Source organism: Gadus morhua, chromosome 21 (assembly GCF_902167405.1).
Source record: "Gadus morhua chromosome 21, gadMor3.0, whole genome shotgun sequence".
Taxonomy (NCBI): domain Eukaryota; kingdom Metazoa; phylum Chordata; class Actinopteri; order Gadiformes; family Gadidae; genus Gadus; species Gadus morhua.
Window position 1 is genome coordinate 10,337,962 of NC_044068.1, and position 22,594 is coordinate 10,360,555.

The following is a 22,594-nucleotide window of genomic DNA, read 5'->3' on the forward strand; positions in this document are numbered from 1 at the left end:
GTGTGTTTGTTTCTATCTGTGTGTGTATGTGTGTGTGTGTGTGCCGGGGAAGGGGGTTGTTCTTTGAATGCATTCCTGCCTTCTAATTGGCTGTTTCTCTTTCTCTGTTTCTTCTTCCAGGAGGGGAGCTAGTAATCCCCGTGCTCATTGAGGACCCCATAGACACCCCCTCTGTATCCACCCTTTCACCCTTCATGCCCTTCCCCACCACCCTACGCCCCGTCCCCACCATTATCGAGACCACCAAAGAATCCCTTGCCCTGGCCACTGAGGCAGGGGTACCGTGCGTGTCGGACCGAGGAAGCCATGATTGTGATGGTGGTGGTGGTGGTGATGGTGGTGATGATGATGAGGATGATGGTGCTGATGATGATGATGATTATGGTGATGATGATGATGTCGGTGATGGCATGGTGATTTCGGGGTTTGGCTCTGGCGAGGCGTTCGACTCTAGCCTGCCCCCGACTGACGATGAGGATTTTTACACCACCTTCTCCCTGGTAACAGATAAGATCATGACCACCTCAGCCTATGACGGCGGCTACAAAGCCCTCGCGCCCAAGTGGGAGGCCAAAGACTTGAGGCCGAGCAAGGCCTCGGGGGCCGGTAGGACTACCACACCCACCCCGCCCTCGCCCAACTTCCGGGGAGCGCCGCTGCCGCCGGCCGTCCCCTCGGACGCGCCGCCCAAGCTGCCCGCCGGGAAAATGAACAACCGCGAGCTGAAGCCACCGGCGCAGCCCCCGCCGCCGCAGCCGGACATCGTCCTGCTGCCCCTCCCCACGGCCTACGACGGCGCCGGGGGCGACGGCACCAAGCCCCGCGGGGGTCCGCCCATCACGTCGCCCATGCTGCGCTCGGTCCCGGCCGCCCTGCCCACGTTGCCGGGCGTGGTGCGTCGGGCGCCCCCCGAGTCGTCGGAGGTGATCCGCGAGTCGGGCAGCACCACGGGCATGGTGGTGGGCATCGTGTCGGCTGCCGCGCTCTGCATCCTCATCCTGCTCTACGCCATGTACAAGTACAGGAACAGGGACGAGGGCTCCTACCAGGTGGACGAGACGCGCAACTACATCAGCAACTCGGCCACGCAGAGCAACGGCGCCGTGGTCAAGGAGAAGGCGGGGGCGGCGGCAGGCGGAGGCGGCGGAGGAGGCGGTACCAAGGGCGGCGGCGGTAGCAAGAGACCCAAAGACAAGGACAAGGAGTATTATGTATAGAGTCCGGGACACGAGTCACCCTTACCCCGTACCTAACCCCTGCGCGAAAACACCGGTAAATGGAAAAAGATATCTATCAAACTGTTTGGAACAAAGATATAAACACTTTGACAGTACCATATTGGCAACTGTGATTTAAGGAGAGAAAAACACAAAGGAGCATTCTCTCGAGGACTCGATACACGCGCAATGTTGAGATGTTGAAACCTTTTCTTTTTTTCCCCCACCAAATAAAAAGGGACTATGGCTTCTGTAGGCGTGCTCTTGCTGAGGTAAGATTTAGGGAAAGACTGCAGTCGAAAGCGGGACAGGGATTCTACAGAAAGACATTTTCACAGAGTCCCGAGTAATACCCCCACCCCGTCGAAACCCTCTCCACCGACCCCCGTCAGAGACATCTATCAGTGTAAGATAACATCGCTCTTACACGACACACACAAAACCCCCCCAAGTGACTTGTCAGAGGTGTGTAAATCCATGCGACTTTTGTCCATTGTAAACCCTGTAAAGAATACAACCACTGTCATTTTTTTCGGCCATTCTGAGCATGCATGTGAGGTGTATGTGATGTGGTGGTGCTGGCATCTGTGTATGTGAGGGACTTTGCTGATTAAACGACGATTGTCGGGGGGGAAAGTTGGAGGTCAAAGTGTACCATCATAACTCGTGTTTGGTTTTTCGTTAATTATACCTTTTAAGGATATGAGGTAAGATATAGGCTTCAAGGTGTCATATTAATTTCTAGTTCATAAGAATTATCATTACAATTCAAATCATTATTATGGTATAATTATTTATATCATTATGCATAATTTATTTGTATTGTTATATTATTTTATTTTTATTCATTAAAAATAAAACGTTCATTTAATTTTGGTGCGATTGCACTTTGGAAGGGGTAACTTCCTGCCAGGGTTGCCAGTGATTATAACAAGCAATGTAGTTCCATTTTTGTAGTGGTATTATTCATTATAAGTATCATTCATGACATCCGAAGATCTTCTAGACGGTGTCAAAGCATACAAGACATTCACCACCATGCAAAGTGCAACATGCTATTAAATCACTTGGTAGCGCTTTATTTTTTCTTCTCACTTGGATTCCATTAGACAGGCAAATCATTTATTTCTAGAATAATTTATTTCTGTTGCATTGTCTTTCCAAACACTGGGGATTCTGTGACGAATGTATTGGTAATTATGTGTATCTGGTAGAGATGGATTTGCATCCATCATTCTGAGGAAGAAAAAAAGTCCTGGCTTAAGTTTAACTTGAACGCGTGAACAAGTGTGAATTTGTGTCCGTTGTCACAGTCAACTGTGTCAAAAACAGCTAATATGTTTACATATTTTATTACACCATAGTCGTTGTTCTTTGCAGGTTCAATCTTGTACATAACGTTTCAATTTTCCGTTTGATTAGCTTTGTCTTCTTTTTTCATTTTCTTCCATTTTTAGTATCATTGGCTTTTTTTGTTTTGTTGGTGTTACAGACGTGATGGAAATCGAATATTTGACATTTTACCAGGACCAAGTGATGTGCACAGGGAAATATTGTTTATGGGAACAAACTGTTAGTGTTAGAAGTTTAGATCATTCTCTTGAAGGTGCTTCTTGGAGTTGCATGAATATTTGACTCCTGGGAGCTGTCAGTGCAATAAACGTAACACTCTAGATTACCGTAATAGGACGCATAAATATACAGAGATTACGTTTCATGTTATTTATTTTTTATCGGACATCTAACGAAACGAGGGAGCGTTGGAGACGAACGGAATAAAAAGCAGACGTGACGATGAGGACGCTGAGACACGTTGCTGGCACATTATTGATTCAAAGGTGTGTTTTTGTTCATTTCTTATTTATTTTTTACACATTTTTTGTCGGTCTTTACAGCATTTCGTTACAGCGTTACAGCGTTTTATCATCCTTTGTGTCTTAATTTGTATCTCGTAGTCACAGGCCGTCTTCTTTTGCTAACATGTATTTGTGTCCCCATTTTCTTTCTCACTGCATTCCATGCCTACTCGGTCAGTGTGTGGGTTCATTTTGTTTGTGTTTAATTCATTTTCAGTTGTTTTGGTGGATTCTTCAACCAGTTATTTACTTGTCGCTATTTTGACTCCAAACAATTCCCAGAAATAAAAAAATGTTGTTCCCAAAGTTTCCAAATGTGAAAAATATGCCTGGTCAATGCTAATCCAAACCACAGACACAGACACACACACACACACACACACGCACGCACGCACGCACGCACGCACGCACGCACACACACACACACACATAGACACACACAAAGTGTATCATCTCCAGTGGCGACTGGTCATTAGGGGCAAGTGGGGCTCGGCCCCACCGTCTCTCACAAGAAAAAAAGAAAAGAAAATTAAAATTAAAAAAATTAAATATATAAAAAATATAATATGTATTTTTATATATATATACAAGAAATATATATATATATATATATATATATATATTTAAAACATAATCTCCCCAGAAAGTACTATAAAATAATAAGTTAAAATGCAATGTGTATTTGACTTGAAACATTGAAATGCGCATGCTCAGTGTTTCTCTGTTGAAGTGGACGGAGATTATTTTACTTCCTGGTGGGGCTAGCCCCACCGGGACCGCCATGGACATATATGGTTCGTTCCACAACAACGTCATTTCGTTTTCCACAGTTCATTGGTTGTAGGATGAGGCACGTGATGAGTCATGACTCGAGTGTCCTCCCACCTCACCTCACGTGCCGCGTGAGGTAGTCCGGTAGCGAAGAAGAGAAGGAGAAGGAGAACTTTGCTAACAAACATGCCGGAGTCACACAAACGAAAAAGAATCGACAACATGAATGTGGTAGATCATCTATTGGAGCACAGATTTGAGACCCTTCGTCTGGAGGAAAAATTAGAGGTAAAACGCCTTATGTCTTGTGCTCTTCAGTCTATTTATGTTTTTCCAGCCTTATATGTTCCCACTGCTGGCCTGCGCCTTGTCGTGGTGGCGAGTGGGCTTTAAACCAAGACAGGCCATTCTGAATCTTTTCTTTCACAGCTATTTTCTTTGATTTCTCCTCCAGGACACTGCTTAGGCCTATGGGAGGTGTACTCCATGGTTAACTGATATTGGGTTTTTATAGTAGCTCTCTTACAGCTGTTTGCAGTGGTATCATTTTATTCTGAGGTTTACGGAAGCTTAGTTTAAAAACTTTTAAAAACTATACTTTCATTCTTGCAATGTTTTGATGTCAGCAATAAAAGATTAAAAGCTGCACTAATGTACTTTATTAATTGAATATATATATGTATCTGATACATGGAGAACAGTCACTTAGTTAAAAAACAAAAAGCCCAGCATACTGAATAGTGTTAAAGTATATTTTTATTTGTAATGGTTGTGATGGCCCAAGTACCTGCCTGCTGTCCTGGCAGGTCCTTGTGGGTGGAGGGCTGAATGGAGAATGGGAAACACCAATCCAGGGCTACAAACAGCATGGTTGGGTATGGAATTCTTAAAGGTTGGGTATGGAACACTTAAAGGTTGGGTATGGAATTCTCTTTTTTGACAATTTTTGCAAAATTACTTGAAATCCCTATCATAACCCACTTACAGCCACTGATTTAGAAGCACTGACATAAAAAATAAAGAAGTCAGTCATCTGTGGAACGGGCAGGGCTCGAAAAACTCCAGCCAATGATTTCCAGACCCACCGATTGGCATTGGACAGTAAGTACGTCAATCAAACGGTCGTACTGCGCTCCCCGCACGACCCCTTCGTGCACGTACTCAAAGCTCATGACCCAGAGCAAGCTTCTGTTTGTTGTTATCCTGCGGTAGCTACTGGAGCTAGCTAACTAAGTAATGGCTCGCTCTCGCGCATCTGTGTTCACGCTCGTGCATGATTGCGCGTCCATGTACTTGGAATGGGTGGAGTCAGAGTCAGCGCTGAAGGAGAGGGGGTTGGACCATTTGAATTGTGTATTTTCAAAATCTGCTGACGTTTCGCAGATCCCATACCCAACATTTAACTAAGTAAGACCAACGAAGGAAGCTCAATCTCTATTTCGAACTACTTTTGCTTTTTTAGGAAAATTATCCGTTTTATTTGTATTATATTAGGGCTGTAACTTTTTCCAAAAATGAATTTCAAACAAAATTAAAATGCCCCATAATTTGTTTGGATGGATGTCTGTATGCCTGAAAAGCCAGTAGAAACACTAACAAAAGTGAAGGGGTCTACCATTTTTGTTGAATGATTTCGGCAGTTTAGACGCTGTCTAGCGTATGAATGCCCTTCACAGGTCAGATGTTGTACTAGATTTTTACATACAGTCCTGTGTTGGGCAGGATAGCCGGGAGCAGGCGGAGTCAACATCTACAAAGATCGCCACAACTGTGAAAATAATCGGGTGACGTCACTAACACTGGTTCATCATTTAAAAGAATAAAAAATGTTAGCCTCACCAGTTTTTTTACATGTAGAAACACTGCCTATTCCAGACCCATCCAAATTAAATTTTAAAACCCACACCTATTAAAAATGAAGTCATTGGCATGAGATGTACGGCCAACCAATGGCATGGAGGCACTGGGCGTGTCAGATAATCATAATTAAATTCCAATAACACCCCTTCCCCCCAAATCCAGAATTTGCAACAGAAGTCGTCCAACTATTATTTGAACAACCCAATTAAAACTCAAACTATAGTACATTTCAGCAAATAGCAACTTAACTGTAGTCATGGCTTGATAAGGACTTAAACATATAGTGGGGAGTGTCAGAGCCTAGCCAAATACCTAATCATAATTGTTGCCCCATACCCCAGAAGCTCCTGTTGATTTACAATGATCTGATATAGAAATAGCCATTAATAATCACAGGGCTCAGGACTTGTAGTCAGTGCGCCCAAATATTGAAATGGTTAAACCTGCACTATGTAACTTTTCCACTAGAGCTAATAACTCTATTAAACAAGAATCTACAATTTCAGAACTAGAAAGTTTTCAAGAATAATACGCCGATCTACAAGTCGATCCATACAGTGAGTTGTTCACGATAAAGCATTTTCATTTGTTCTGATAAACCTTTTGACATTAACAGTCATGTGAAAATGGTGCAGCCACAACTCAAGTCACTAGAGAGGCTGCTGATAATATCAGCCTACATAATGCAAGTTAACAGTTAACACCCTTCTATTAGATTCCACTATCTACATCCATCTGGCTGGGTCTGTGGCTGCTATGGTTTGCTTCGTCACACTGACTGGACACTAACCATCTAGAACTGCTTGATAAGGGCTAACGTATCTAGAGGGAAAACAATCATGGTGTTTTTTTCGCTCCGCATGAGACTACATTAGCATCAAGTGAGCATTTTGTTGCAAGCTCATCCATACTTCCTCTACTTTACTTAGAATGTTATTTTGCTATCCGATGTAAGTTGCGCACTTTCCTTGCACATCTTTCCATTTCATTAGTAGCGTACGTCTTGTGTCCCCATGACTGCATGTTGCACGGCTCTAATGAAAAGCGACAAATTAAAAGACACCGATATGCAGTCCCTCACCCTTTTCCTTTCCTCCCCCAGGAATCCATCTGTGCCACCCAGTTGATCACCGAGGACGAGGGCTTGGGTCGGCTGGCCCACACGGTGCAGGTCTTGGCAGGTCCGCGCTAGCAGACCGGATCCGCTAGGGGCGGACAGGCTAAGCACTGCTCCATCCTTCTCTTAGCTCCATGCCGTCCACTGATTTTGCTGTAAATTAAAGTAAAAACAGGCGTTTAGTTTGATTTTTTTTGGTTTTCAATTAGGCCTACATAAATTATGCACATGGCAAGTGGATGTCGAGCAACTTGTTTTAAAGTTGATTCATACTTTTTTTTGTTAGGATTTTTAACTTTAAACTTTTTTTTACTTGTCAAACATCTAATTATCATGCAATTGTTCATACGGCATTATCATTATCATCCCGACCAACCATAACAGCGTATGACTGCACTGAATCCATCAAAAAAAGCATGTATTTTCAATCTTTGTCAGTTCCATTCCCTGTCGTCGTCATTCAGTAAATTCAAATAAATAGCTATACAATTTGATCGACTATATGGGCAGTGACTTGAGTGTTGCTGTTTATTCCTGTGCCCATCAGACTCCATCCCACCTCTCTTATTCAGTCGACGAAGAGAACACAGTCTATCTCTTGTTTAACAGTTCTACCGATAACTATAACCCTAACCCTCAACCAATCAAAACCCATTATGAAGGGCTCATAAGCTCGGGCGCAACTTTGAAAATGCTTTGTATTTTTGTTCGTTTTTAGCTAAAAAGTTAAACGTTTTTTGTAAATCTAACAACATTGTGTGATGTTACATCAAATCATGATGTCACAAGGGTGCAGCTGATAGAGCTGGTTATAGCAACCCTTGGAGTCCTGCCACAATAGGTCTTCACTGGAGTTTGATGTAGAGTTAGAAGCCTAACAATGTCATGTGAGTTTTAATTCAACTATAACTTCCGGCTACTTAGTCGTGTCTCGACGGTGCAGCGGTGAGTGCTCTTGGATGGCAGAGCTCGAGACCGGGGTTCAAGTCCTGGCACACTCGGTCCTTTGACCTGAGCGAGGTCATGTGGTCTGAGTGACAAACACCATTCAGACCAAGATTGAGTGAGTTACAGAGTGAAGTCTGAAGATTAAGCTTACTACCATGTGTATTTAATGTCATATGTAACCTCTCTATGACATCAAATCATGTAAAAGCCCCACTTTGGGCCGTCTCCACGGGAACCAGACGATATTGTGAGGCTAACAATGTGAAGTTATTCATAAGGTCATGTATAACTTTCAACTACACCCAGGCCTGTGACTCCGTGGTGCAGCAGAGAGAGCACACGACTCTAGGCCCTGGAGTTCTGAGTTCAAGTCCCGTCAGTACGTCTCCTATGCAGACAATTAAAATGTTATTGTAACATTATTGTGTCCTACTAAGAATTAGAAAGAGGCCTTTGGTTAGCCAACACTCTTACCCCTGCACCACCAAGACGCCAACTAGAATTTTCCCGGAAGTACTACTTGACTTTACAATTCAGCAGAATTAGAAATAATAGACTTAATTTAACACAATGCAGAAAAAAAAAAAAAGTATTGATTTGTTCAGAAAAACACTTGTTTTTTATTGGTCGTCATGAAAAAAAACATAAGGGGTAACACTGTTGTTTTTTATTGGTCGTCATGAAAAAAAACATAAGGGGTAACACTGTTGTTTTTTTATTGGTCGTCATGAAAAAAACATAAGGTGTAACACTGTTGTTTTTTATTGGTCATCATGAAAAAAATCATAAGGGTTAACACTGTTGTTTTTTATTGGTCGTCATGAAAAAAAACATAAGGGGTAACACTGTTCTCTTTGTCAAATAAAATACAAGGGGTAACACTGTCGTTTTTTATCAGTCGTCATGAAAAAAACAAGGGGTAACACTGTTGTTTTTTATTGGTCGTCATGAAAAAAAACGTAAGGGGTAACACTGTTGTCTTTGTCAAATAAAATATAAGGGGTAACTGTCGTTTTTTATCAGTCGTCATGAAAAAAACATAATGGGTAACACTGTTGTTTTTTATTGGTCGTCATGAAAAAAAACAAAGGGTAACACTGTTGTCTTTGTCAAATATTTCATAAGGGGTAACTGTCGTTTTTTATTGGTCGTCATGAAAAAAAACATAAGGGGTAACACTGATGTTTTTTGTCGGTCGTCATGAAAAAAAACATAAGGGGTAACACTGTTGTTTTTTATTGGTCGTCATGAAAAAAATCATAAGGGGTAACACTGTTGTTTTTTATTGGTCGTCATGGAAAAAAAACAAAGGGTAACACTGTTGTCTTTGTCAAATATTTCATAAGGGGTAACACTGTTTTTGTCAAATAAAATATAAGGGGTAACACTGTCAGTCGTCATGAAAAAAACAAGGGGTAACACTGTCGTTTTTTATTGGTCGTAATGGAAAAAAACATAAGGGGTAACAGTGTTGTTTTTTATTGGTCGTCATGAAAAAAAACATAAGGGGTAACACTGTTGTTTTTTATTGGTCGTCATGAAAAAAAACATAAAGGGGGTAACACTGTTGTTTTTTTTGGTCATGAAAAAAAACAAGGGGTAACACTGTTGTTTATTATTGGTCGTTGGGAAAAAAAACATAAGGGAAATAATAGAAATACACACATACATTTTAATGTCATGTATATCCTCTTTATTGATGATTGATTATTGTGTAATGTCATCGCCTCAGTGGTGCAGTGGAGTGCACTCTGCCTAACCCCCTGGAGTCCGGGGTTCAAGTCTGGTAGATGACATCTGTTGGAAGACTCTTATCTCTATTTCATGCGAATTATAAAGTCAAGTATAACCTTTGTGATGACTTTAACTGGTGTCTAGATGGTGCATTGTTAAGTTCGGAGGCTGACACTCTAAACAGCTCATGTTCGGATCCCTGAAAAAACGTCGGCAGGGGTGCCACTGTCCTTTTTTATTGGTCAACATGGAAAAAATATAAGGGGAAAACACTGTCGACATTTATCAAATAAAACATAGGGGGTGACACTGTTGTTTTTCTTTGGTCGTCATGAAAAAAAACATAAGGGGTAACACTGTTGTTTTTTATTGGTCGTCATGAAAAAAAACATAAGGGGTAACACTGTTGTTTTTTATTGGTCGTCATGAAAAAAATCATAAGGGGTAACACTGTTGTTTTTTATAGGTCGTCATGAAAAAAACGTAAGGGGTAACACTGTTGTTTTTTATTGGTCGTCATGAAAAAAATCATAAGGGGTAACACTGTTGTTTTTTATTGCTCGTCATGAAAAAAAACATAAGGGGTAACACTTGTTTTTTATTGGTCGTCATGAAAAAAACATAAGGGGTAACACTGTTGTCTTTGTCAAATAAAATATAAGGGGTAACACTGTCGTTTTTTATCAGTTGTCATGAAAAAACATAAGGGGTAACACTGTCGTTTTTTATTGGTCATCATGAAAAAAAACATAAGGGGTAACACTGTTGTTTTTTATTGGTCGTCATGGAAAAAAAACAAAGGGTAACACTGTTGTCTTTGTCAAATATTTCGTAAGGGGTAACACTGTTGTCTTTGTCAAATAAAATATAAGGGGTAACACTGTCGTTTTTTATCAGTCGTCATAAAAAAAACATAAGGGGTAACACTGTTGTCTTTGTCAAATAAAATATAAGGGGTAACACTGTCGTTTTTTATCAGTCGTCATGAAAAAAAACATAAGGGAAATAATAGAAATACACACATACATTTTAATGTCATGTATATCCTCTTTATTGATGATTGATTATTGTGCAATGTCATCACCTCAGCGGTGCAGTGGAGTGCACTCTGCCTAACCCCCTGGAGTCCGGGGTTCAAGTCTGGTAGATAACATCTGTTGGAAGACTCTTATCTCTATTCCATGCGAATTATAAAGTCAAGTATAACCTTTGTGATGACTTTAACTGGTGTCTGGATGGTGCATTGTTAAGTTCGGAGGCTAACACTCTAAACAGCTCATGTTCGGATCCCTGCAAAAACGTCGGCAGGGGTGCCACTGTAGTTTATTATTGGTCAACATGGAAAAAATATAAGGGGAAAACACTGTTGACATTTATCAAATAAAACATAGGGGGTGACACTGTTGTTTTTCTTTGGTCGTCATGAAAAAAACGTAAGGGGTAACACTGTTGTTTTCTATTGGTCGTCATGAAAAAAATCATAAGGGGTAACACTGTTGTTTTTTATTGGTCGTCAAGAAAAAAAACATAAGGGGTAACACTGTTGTTTTTTATTGGTCGTCATGAAAAAAATCATAAGGGGTAACACTGTTGTTTTTTATTGGTCGTCATGAAAAAAATCATAAGGGGTAACACTGTTGTTTTTTATTGGTCGTCATGAAAAAAAACATAAGGGGTAACACTGTTGTTTTTTATTGGTCGTCATGAAAAAAAACATAAGGGGTAACTGTTTTTTATTGGTCGTCATGAAAGAAATCATAGGGGGTAACACTTTTTTTTTATTGGTCGTCATGAAAAAAAACATAAGGGGTAACACTGTTGTCTTTGTCAAATAAAATATAAGGGGTAACACTGTCGTTTTTTATCAGTCGTCATGAAAAAAACATAAGGGGTAACACTGTTGTTTTTTATTGGTCGTCATGAAAAAAAACATAAGGGGTAACACTGTTGTTTTTTATTGGTCGTCATGAAAAAAAACATAAGGGGTAACTGTTTTTTATTGGTCGTCATGAAAGAAATCATAGGGGGTAACACTTGTTTTTTATTGGTCGTCATGAAAAAAAACATAAGGGGTAACACTGTTGTCTTTGTCAAATAAAATATAAGGGGTAACACTGTCGTTTTTTATCAGTCGTCATGAAAAAAACATAAGGGGTAACACTGTCGTTTTTTATTGGTCATCATGAAAAAAAACATAAGGGGTAACACTGTTGTTTTTTATTGGTCGTCATGGAAAAAAAACAAAGGGTAACACTGTTGTCTTTGTCAAATAAAATATAAGGGGTAACACTGTCGTTTTTTATCAGTCGTCATGAAAAAAACATAAGGGGTAACACTGTCGTTTTTTATTGGTCGTCATGAAAAAAAACATAAGGGGTAACACTGTTGTCTTTGTCAAATAAAATATAAGGTAACTGTCGTTTTTTATCAGTCGTCATGAAAAAAACATAAGGGGTAACACTCGTTTTTTATTGGTCGTCATGAAAAAAAACATAAGGGGTAACACTGTTGTTTTTTATTGGTCGTCATGGAAAAAATCATAAGGGACCCAAAAACAACATTACACTGTTGTTTTTTATCAGTCGTCAGGAAAAGAACATAAGGGGTAACACTGTCGTTTTTTATTGGTCGTCATGAAAAAAAAAAAAAGGGGTAACACTGTTGTCTTTGTCAAATAAAATATAAGGGGTAACTGTCATTTTTTATCAGTCGTCATGAAAAAAACATAAGGGGTAACACTCGTTTTTTATTGGTCGTTATGAAAAAAAACATAAGGGGTAACACTGTTGTTTTTTATTGGTCGTCATGAAAAAAATCATAAGGGGTAACACTGTTGTTTTTTATTGGTCGTCATGAAAAAAATCATAAGGGGTAACACTGTTGTTTTTTATTGGTCGTCATGAAAAAAAACAAAGGGTAACACTGTTGTCTTTGTCAAATAAAATATAAGGGGTAACACTGTCGTTTTTTATCAGTCGTCATGAAAAAAACATAAGGGGTAACACTGTCGTTTTTTATTGGTCGTCATGAAAAAAAACATAAGGGGTAACACTGTTGTTTTTTATTGGTCGTCATGAAAAAAAACATAAGGGGTAACACTCGTTTTTTATTGGTCGTCATGAAAAAAAACATGAGGGGTAACACTGTTGTTTTTTATTGGTCGTCATGAAAAAAATCATAAGGGGTAACTGTTGTTTTTTATTGGTTGTCATGAAAAAAAACATAAGGGGTAACACTGTTGTTTTTTATTGGTCGTCATGAAAAAAATCATAAGGGGTAACACTGTTGTTTTTTATTGGTCGTCATGAAAAAAAACAAAGGGTAACACTGTTGTCTTTGTCAAATATTTCATAAGGGGTAACACTGTCGTTTTTTATTGGTCGTCATGAAAAAAATCATAAGGGGTAACACTGTTGTTCTTTATTGGTCGTCATGAAAAAAAACATAAGGGGTAACACTGTTGTCTTTGTCAAATAAGATATAAGGGGTAACACTGTCGTTTTTTATCAGTCGTCATGAAAAAAACATAAGGGGTAACACTGTTGTTTTTTATTGGTCGTCATGAAAAAAAACATAAGGGGTAACACTGTTGTTTTTTATTGGTCGTCATGAAAAAAAACATAAAGGGGGTAACTGTTGTTTTTTTTTGGTCGTCATGAAAAAAAACAAGGGGTAACACTGTTGTTTATTATTGGTCGTTGAGAAAAAAAACATAAGGGAAATAATAGAAATACACACATACATTTTAATGTCATGTATATCCTCTTTATTGATGATTGATTATGGTGTAATGTCATCGCCTCAGTGGTGCAGTGGAGTGCACTCTGCCTAACCCCCTGGAGACCGGGGTTCAAGTCTGGTAGATGACATCTGTTGGAAGACTCTTATCTCTATTTCATGCGAATTATAAAGTCAAGTATAACCTTTGTGATGACTTTAACTGGTGTCTTGATGGTGCATTGTTAAGTTCGGAGGCTGACACTCTAAACAGCTCATGTTCGGATCCCTGCAAAAACGTCGGCAGGGGTGCCACTTTGGTTTTTTATTGCTCAACATGGAAAAAACATGAGGGGTAACTATGTCGTTTTTTATCGGCCGTCATGAAATAAATATAAGGGGAAAACACTGTCGACATTTATCAAATAAAACATAGGGGGTGACACTTGTTTTTCTTTGGTCGTCATGAAAAAAAACATAAGGGGTAACACTGTTGTTTTTTATTGGTCGTCATGAAAAAAATCATAAGGGGTAACACTGTTCTCTTTGTCAAATAAAATATAAGGGGTAACACTCGTTTTTATCAAATGAAGCATAGGGGGTAACACTGTCGTTTTTCTTTGGTCGTCATGGAAAAAAAAAAAAAGGGGTAACAGTTGTTTTTTATTGGTCGTCATGAAAAAAAACATAAGGGGTAACACTGTCGTTTTTTATCAGTCGTCATGAAAAAAACATAAGGGGTAACACTCGTTTTTTATTGGTCGTCATGAAAAAAAACATAAGGGGTAACAGTTGTTTTTTATTGGTCGTCATGAAAAAAAACATAAGGGGTAACAGTTGTTTTTTATTGGTCGTCATGAAAAAAAACATAAGGGGTAACACTGTTGTCTTTGTCAAATAAAATATAAGGGGTAACTGTCATTTTTTATCAGTCGTCATGAAAAAAACATAAGGGGTAACACTCGTTTTTTATTGGTCGTCATGAAAAAAAACATAAGGGGTAACACTGTTGTTTTTTATTGGTCGTCATGAAAAAAATCATCAGGGGTAACACTGTTGTTTTTTATTGGTCGTCATGAAAAAAATCATAAGGGGTAACACTGTTGTTTTTTATTGGTCGTCATGAAAAAAAACAAAGGGTAACACTGTTGTCTTTGTCAAATAAAATATAAGGGGTAACACTGTCGTTTTTTATCAGTCGTCATGAAAAAAACATAAGGGGTAACACTGTCGTTTTTTATTGGTCGTCATGAAAAAAAACATAATGGGTAACACTGTTGTTTTTTATTGGTCGTCATGAAAAAAAATATAAGGGGTAACACTCGTTTTTTATTGGTCGTCATGAAAAAAAATATGAGGGGTAACACTGTTGTTTTTTATTGGTCGTCATGAAAAAAATCATAAGGGGTGACACTTGTTTTTCTTTGGTCGTCATGAAAAAAAACATAAGGGGTAACACTGTTGTTTTTTATTGGTCGTCATGAAAAAAAACATAAGGGGTAACACTGTTGTCTCTGTCAAATAAAATATAAGGGGTAACACTGTCGTTCTTTATTGGTCGTCATGAAAAAAAACATAAGGGAAATAATAGAAATGCACACATACATTTTAATGTCATGTATATCCTCTTTGTTGACGATTGATTATTGCGTATTGTCATCGCCTCAATGGCGAGTTTACTCTGCCTAACCCCCTGGAGACCGGGGTTCAAGTCCGGTTGATGTCATCTGTTGGAAGAATCTTATCTCTGTTTCATGCGAATTCGAAAGTCAAGGATAACCTTTGTGATGACGTTACCCGGTGTCTTGATGGTGCATTGTTAAGTTCAGAGGTTAACACTCTATACAGCTCATGTTCGGATCCCCTCAAAAAAATTTAAATAAATATAGGGGGTAACACTGTCGATATTTATCAAGTAAAACATAGGGGGTGACACTGTTGTTTTTCTTTGGTCTTCATGAAAAAAAACACAAGGGGTAACACTGTCGATATTTATCAATTAAAACATAGGGGGTAACACTGTTGTTTTTCATCAGTCATCATCGGAAAAAAACATAAGGGGTAACACTGTCGTTTTTATCAAATAAAACATAGGGGGTGACACTGTTGTTTTTTATTGGTCGTCATGAATAAAAACATAAGGGGTAACACTTGTTTTTTATTGGTCGTCATGAAAAAAAACACAAGGGGTAACACTTTCGTTTTTATCAAATGAAACGTAAAAAAACCTGTCTTTTTTTTATCTGTCGTCATGAAAAACCCATAAGGGGTAACACTGTCGAAATGTATCGAATAAAACATAGGGGGTAACACCAGGGACGCGGGAAGTCAGTCCAAGGGGGGGGGGGGGGGTGCTGAGAGAGAGTCTATATAATGAAGTCATTATAAATGCTGCGCAACATCCATTTTACAGAGACGAGATAACGGGTGACGTCACATTCAGGGCTCCGCTCTGATAAACACTCTACTGGTGTGTAAAAAGAGTTCTGCCAACTAGCCACTGTTATTCACAAACGTTAGCAAGTAAACAATGTGGAAATTAGAGTCAACTCGGCTGATACTGTGCTGAATTTCACACACTAACAACATGCCGACAAGCTGTTGCGGTCCGGGATTATACACAGCGTTATAACAAGGATTCAGGAGGTTATTTCTAAAGGTTTAAAAGGAAAGTGACAATAAAAGAAAGCCTTCATTTTCATCCAGAGTTACGAGTTGTCTGATATGAGGAAAGTGACGGTTTCTCCGTCTAGTTAACCTTCCGTCTTTGCTCTTTTTTTGCCAATCAGTTTACGTGCGGGATTCCAGAATCATAACGATAACCATCAACGTGTCTATTAATATGGCAGCAACATTTTACACCAGTTTTAGAATGTTCACTACAACAGATATTGAACACCAACATGCTCAAGTGAAATCAGCATAGTACGATATTCAGCTATCGACAGTTCTGCGTTGTGCGTCATAGCCTACGTCAGCCTCAGACAATGTTTGTAAATAAAATGAAATGATAATATGATAAATATCATAAAAAGGGTGGATGTCAATAATTTAATGAAAAATCATGTTGAATGATAAAATTATGCAAAAAAAAAAAAGTATTGATTTGTTCAGAAAACCTTCTCACTTGCAGTTACAGCCAGAGGCCGCCAGGGAGGGGGTGCTGCAGCACCCTAAGCACCCCCACTTCCCGCGTCCCTGGCTGAGTCCCATTGAACAGCCAAAGATCCCGCACGGATGAGCCCCTTCCCACCTGCAGGACTTCATTATTCCGTTTCGTCCTCCTCGACCCCTCCGTCCATCAACAGCGTGTCTTCTTTCAATCCCCGTTTATCCATATCCAAAGCCGAAACTCATTGCAAACATTTTGTTCATCCGTTTGTCCGAGGAAATACAACACCAGCAACTCTCACGACCAGTGGCGGTGGGTCAAATAAAAAATAAAGAAATAGAAATAGAAATAGCAATGGCTGTTGGAATGGCCATGAAGTAGGTCTGTATATGCAGTGTAAGCTTGTCCAGGCCCTGCAAGTCAGGATGTAGGCTATGATTCTGAATGAAAAGTAGGTAAATGGGTAGTGGCCATCCCCAAAATGCACCAGAATACAGGAAATCAAATCTATTAAATTCGAAAAAAATTATGGGGACGGACGGACGGACGGACCTCAGACTCCCTGTCTATTACTGTGCCCCACCAACAAGCTTGATCGCCAGCCGCCACTGATCATCACTGAACTGCAATCACAGACTATTCACCCAAATACAATTCCTCAACCTTTTCATTTGACTTATGCTGACTTCCCCTTTATAAATCAAAGTGGTATCATCGCCATTCAAATGAGGTCACGAGCTCATCGGCTCTGCGCTACTTCACCTGGCTGTACGCCATTATGTAAATTCATCCTCGGTTCATCAAGGCTGATAGAAAGAAGCGGGAGGAAGAATGATCAAGATGTAGATGAGAGAGCGAGAGATTCATTATGCTTCAGAATATGCAGGGAAGGGTATTTTTCTCAACCTAAGTATATATACTGCATATATATATATATATATATATATATATATATATATATATATATATATATATATATATATATATATATATATATATATATATATATATATAAACTATAGGCCAAAGCATATTTCGTTTTGTTACAGTGTCGTTGGCCCCGGTGTGTTTAAGGGACTAGTGAGTGTGCTGAAACGGGAGAGCTCCTTTAGCATGGCTGTCTTTGCCCTTGTGGAAACACACCCGCCGTATTCTATTTATTCATTTAATTTCTCAGCGAACCAATGAGGCCAGGTTCTCATTCAGCGAAAGGCTGTGTAGCGACGATATATCCTGCAAATAAGCCCTTCAGCGCTGGTCATTATATCGCAATAGGCTGTTGATATCAGAGCGCCCCATCCTGATGCTGGTGTGTTCAGTTGACGAGGAAACACTACGCACATTCGTAGAAAGATACTAAAAAGAAAAATGCAACGAATAAAAACTTTAGAAGAATTTGGTACAGAAAAATTAAGGAGAGAATAAGAAATCTAGAGATGGAGGTATATTTAAATGGAGCTTCTATATTGGGGAAAAGGAGGTAGAGAAAAATTATTGAGATTGCTCGAAATAAATTGAAGTTTTCGACCAATGAGATCGCTCGAAATACATTGCAATTTCCGACTAATGAGATCGCTCAAAATAAATAAAAATTTTCGACCAATGAGATCGTTCGAAATAAATTATTTTTTTCGACCAATGAGATGGCTAGAAATTATTTATTTTTTTCGACTATGAAAAAAATTAAATTGAATCGTCAAAACTACTCTGCAGTGCAGACGGCTGGACCACAGATCTGTAGTAGCCACTGAATTTTTTTTCAGGACAGTGCAGGGCCAGTGTTGGGTGAGGGTCTACCATCTGCAAAGTCCTGGGTTCGATTCCTTATTCCCTATAACCTAACCTGTTGGGCAGTGTCTAGGCTTCAATCCAGTGATCAGGTAGAGTTAAAGCAATATCCTACTACTCATCTCTAAGGAAAGCGTCACCTGAAAAAGAAAAAACACAGTCATGGAGTCATTTTTATTTTGATCAAAGAATATAATCGAAAAAGTGATTGAAAAAGTAATCTGAACAAAAAGTTATCAATAAAAGTAATCCAAAAAATAAATGCCTTAAAAATTATCCAGAAAAGTTATCCTAAAGAACTAAGACAGAGTTTACCGACGAGTCGATGAATCTCAGCTCCTCTCTGCAGTTGACATAATCATCATCATCACCCTTTCTCCTCTTTAGTGTTCAATACATGTTTGTAAGTGCTTCATGTGTTGAAAAAAATACTAATACTAGGTGCACTCACATTTGAAGTGCACTATAGCAAAACTAAAAGCCTCTTGAAAAAGGCCAATCATTTACCACAAACATAGATTAGAAAAATATACAAAACAAAATGATAGAAAATATACTAAACAAGTGACAGGTAGTTCTATATTGTGTCTCCATAGAAAATCCTAAACAATTATCCCACAAAGTTATCAAAAAAGGTGAGAAAAAGAAAGTAAAATAGATACATGCAGGCAAGGTTAGGTTACATTCCGAAATCAGAGGGTAGACAACGTATTATTATTATACATCCATTCGTTCATCTTGTTCAGAGGTGTTATATCTTATAATACCAGGGAGCCTGTGGAGGAATAACTATCCTCCATTTTAAGTTCAGTAACCAATTTGCTCATGCAGTTGTAGCCTGGTTCTGCTTACAGATTTGCTTTCATGTTTGCTGACTAACTTTTCATTTAGTTAAATTAGCAGCAGTTGATTGCATCCATACAGATGAATATAGGTTGGATAATTCATATCATAATTGGCATGGAAAACTATTTGCATTCTTCCATGTCATCTCCGAAATTAGCTTTGTGTGAGGCACTGGTTGTTCCTGTAGTAAACAAGAGTAAACAAGCAATAAAGACAAATTGTTCCCTTCCATGCATTATTTACTGGGAAACCAAACACCTGTCAGATGAGTTTTCTTCAAGTATTTTTCTTTTTTTTGTGCAAGGAAGTCTTCAGCTTCTGTTTGTCACGGTGGTGGGTGAGTTGCAGCTTCAGGAAGCACAGGTCTGTCCATGTTTGTGCGAGTTAGACCCAGCTGACTACACACCTTGCACTTTCCCATTTGTACCTCAGGGTAATGAGTGAGTCCAGATGGCTCGGTTCAGTCAAAGTAATGGGTCGGGTCGGTCGGGGTGGGGGGATTTGTGTTTCCAGAAGCATCGAGCTCCACCCTGCGAGCATCCTTTCAGCTAAACGGTTCTATTTCGTACTTCTTGGTTGGATTGATTCAAATGAGGAGCAATGCGTTAGGACTTTTATATCTGCTGTTTTTTTTTTCCTCCAACACTGTTCTAAGCGTGTAGCCTAATGCGGTGTTCCCTGCAGACTCCGGGAGCAATGCTGTGAAGATAATGGTGATCAGAGTTGACGGGTAAAATATGAGCTAGCTGACCTTAACTCAGGCGTTATGAAGGACGAATGTGTGTGCGCATGCACACACCCATATTCTCCTATCTGTGTGTGTACTTGGGTTTGCTTGTTAGTGTGTGTCGAACTATCCAGCGTGTCTGTATGTGTGCGCTCTCACTTCGAGGTCGCGTACATGCACTGTAAATGCTGCACACACCCTTCTGCTTCAATTCTCTTCATCTCCATCATCATCATCATCATCATCATCTTCATTGTTCTGCTCCTTCACTTCAGTGGCCAAAGCTTTTAGTTAGCGGTAGCACCTCGCCACTAATTAACTGCGGAGATACGAGCGAGCTCACCGGCCTCTAAATCTTCCGTTCCACTGACAAAAGATTTTGCCCGCCGTCACCGTGGCGTGACGAGCAGCCTCAGAACCCCGGTGGGAATTGATCACGCTGTTTATTCCTGTCTTCATGCTAGTGGACATAGTGCCATCTAGGGATAGGCTCTAGAGAGGCATCCACAGGGGGAGGGGGGTGGCTTCAGACTACAGGTTAGACCTGGGGGTCACAATCTGTCTCAGGCCAGTGACCCATTTTTTAGGTCTGAAGATTGTGGGACGCCTCGTGGCTATCGGACAGGGACGAACCGTATAGGTGCAGTCCTGATCGCAGCGACTCTGGGTCGAATCACAACCATGGTCCTTTGCTACATGTCCTCCCATACCTTCTTGTCTATCGCACTCTATAATCAAGCATAGAAAATGCAAAAATAAAAAATCTTTAGGTCTGAAGATTGTTGCAACCCCAAATTTCTTTTGTGATTCTGCTTCGATCATGTTACAATCATCCAGGTATCCGCCAAAAATACCAATGTACTTGGATTGTGCCACACCAAGTGATTGATAGCCTCGTAGCTCTCACGAGACTGTCTGTTTGGAATGCAGGGGACCTTTTAAGAGACTGTTTCAATCCTGTACAACTTTTGCATCAAAACATCAAATATCGATAGTTTATGAGTCAGCAATCTCTCACGGCCCCATCTGTATCTCTGACGACCCCGTGGTTGGGAAACACCTGGCTTAGTCCCTAACACCCCCATGGCTCATCTTTTACACTGAACTTTTACACTGCGGTTCATTAGTATGCACACACACACACACACACACACACACCACACACACACACACATACACACACACACACACACACCTTGGGAGGTGTGTGTGTGGGGGGGGGGGGAGGTGTTAGGGGAGGTGTTAGGGAAAAGATTGAAGATGATATTGTTTTGTCTATACAGGTCAGCTAGTGTGTGTGTGTGTGTGTGTGTGTGTGTGTGTGTCTGTGTGTGTGTGTGTGTGTGTGTGTGTGTGTGTGTGTGTGTGTGTGTGTGTGCTGTTGGCCTGTTAGACTGCATTGAGAGTACCACACACAGAGAAAGAGAGTGAGCCAGGGTGAGACGGGTAAAGGGAGAGAAGAGGAGAGGGATGGGGGTGAGTTTGGGAGATTGAGAACGAAAGAGTAAAAAAGAAGAGCAAGAGATTAGGGGGGGATAGGCTGTGCAAGAGGGAAAGATTGAGCGACAGAGAGAGAGAGAGAGAGAGAGAGAGAGAGCGTTGGGGAGAGAGAGATAGAGGACAATTCATACAAGAACGAGAGAGAGATGGGAAAAGGGGGATATAAATGGAAAAGACAGAGAGAGACATCTCCCCCCATCTAGTGAGAGAGATGGGGGAAAGTGAGAGAGAGAGAGAGAGAGAGAGAGAGAGAGAGAGAGAGAGAGAGAGAGAGAGAGAGAGAGAGAGAGAGAGAGAGAGAGAGAGAGAGAGAGAGAGAGAGAGGCTGGAGCTGCAAGCCAAAATAGTGGTTTACTGGAGCTCTGCAGTCAGGAGGACTGACAAGCTTCTGAGGATAGAGGCTCAGTGTGTGTATTTGTGTGTGTGTGTCTTTGTGTGCATTTGTGTAGCAGGGGGGTATTTGTCCATGTGTATTTGTGTGTGTGTGAATTTGTTGTGTTATTTGTGTTTTTGTGTGTGCGGGTGTATTTGTCAGTGTGTATTTGTCATGCATGTCATGTTCAAATGTGTGTGTATACCTTTTCTTGTGTGCATGTTAGTGTGCATAGGAGTGCGCGTGTGTGTGTGTGTGTGTGTGTGTGTGTGTCTGCCTGCGTGCGTGCGTGCGTGCGTGCGTGCGTGCGTGCGTGCGTGCGTGCGTGCGTGCGTGCGTGCGTGCGTGCAGCGTCTGGTACCAGGGGAGCGAGGCCTGCTCTCAGAGCCTGACTGTGTGATTGGATCCAATGAGAATCCCAATGAAGCGATGAGCCTCTCAGTGGCAGCTCCGGGCACCTGGAGGCCCTGGTGAGGCCCCCAGACTTCCCCTGGCCCTCTCTGCTCACAGCAGATGGTTTGGGCCGTGCATAATGAGGGGGGGGGGGGGGGGGGGAGAGAGAGAGAGAGGTAGAGAGAGAGAGAGACAGACAGACAGACAGACAGACAGACAGACAGACAGACAGACAGACAGAAATTGGCTGCACTGAATATCACAAATACACATTTTAAGGAAATGACGCTCGCCCTCGCTCCCTACATTTCCATATTTTGTCACGATCAACATGGTTGCCAAGGATCAAATACGTATAGTAAACTAAAGAACCAACCCAAAGCGGAGAAGTGTATCCAGGAAGTGTTTGAGATTTATCCACTACGGTATACACTGTGGAAGATAAACTCTTGGTTGAATTGAATGACATCGGCTCCGCTGTCTCATTTCCTGCTAATCGATCACACAAACTGCTACTGCCCCTGACCTGCCAAAATTAAGCGACTGAGCAATGGGAAGGAACACAGTAGGAAGTAAACGTTTTAGAACTCAGCCCTGGTCACAAAAAACACAAGGCTCATTTCTACCTTTAAGGT

General features: G+C 40.6%; 1 protein-coding gene across 15 annotated transcripts in view; it reads left to right on the plus strand.

Moving 5' to 3' along the window:
* Positions 1–3,382, plus strand: part of nrxn3b (neurexin 3b) — a 286,336-nt gene extending 282,954 nt beyond the window's left edge. For 11 of the 15 annotated variants that reach the window (XM_030345338.1, XM_030345339.1, XM_030345333.1 and 8 more), the window contains one exon: positions 121–3,382. In XM_030345338.1, coding sequence (XP_030201198.1) covers positions 121–1,217 — 1,097 coding nt within the window. In that variant the 3' untranslated portion in view covers positions 1,218–3,382. The remainder of the gene's footprint in view (positions 1–120) is intronic. The other 4 variants (XM_030345342.1, XM_030345345.1, XM_030345341.1 and 1 more) reach the window with 1 other exon arrangement.
* Positions 3,383–22,594: the final 19,212 nt, after the last annotated feature.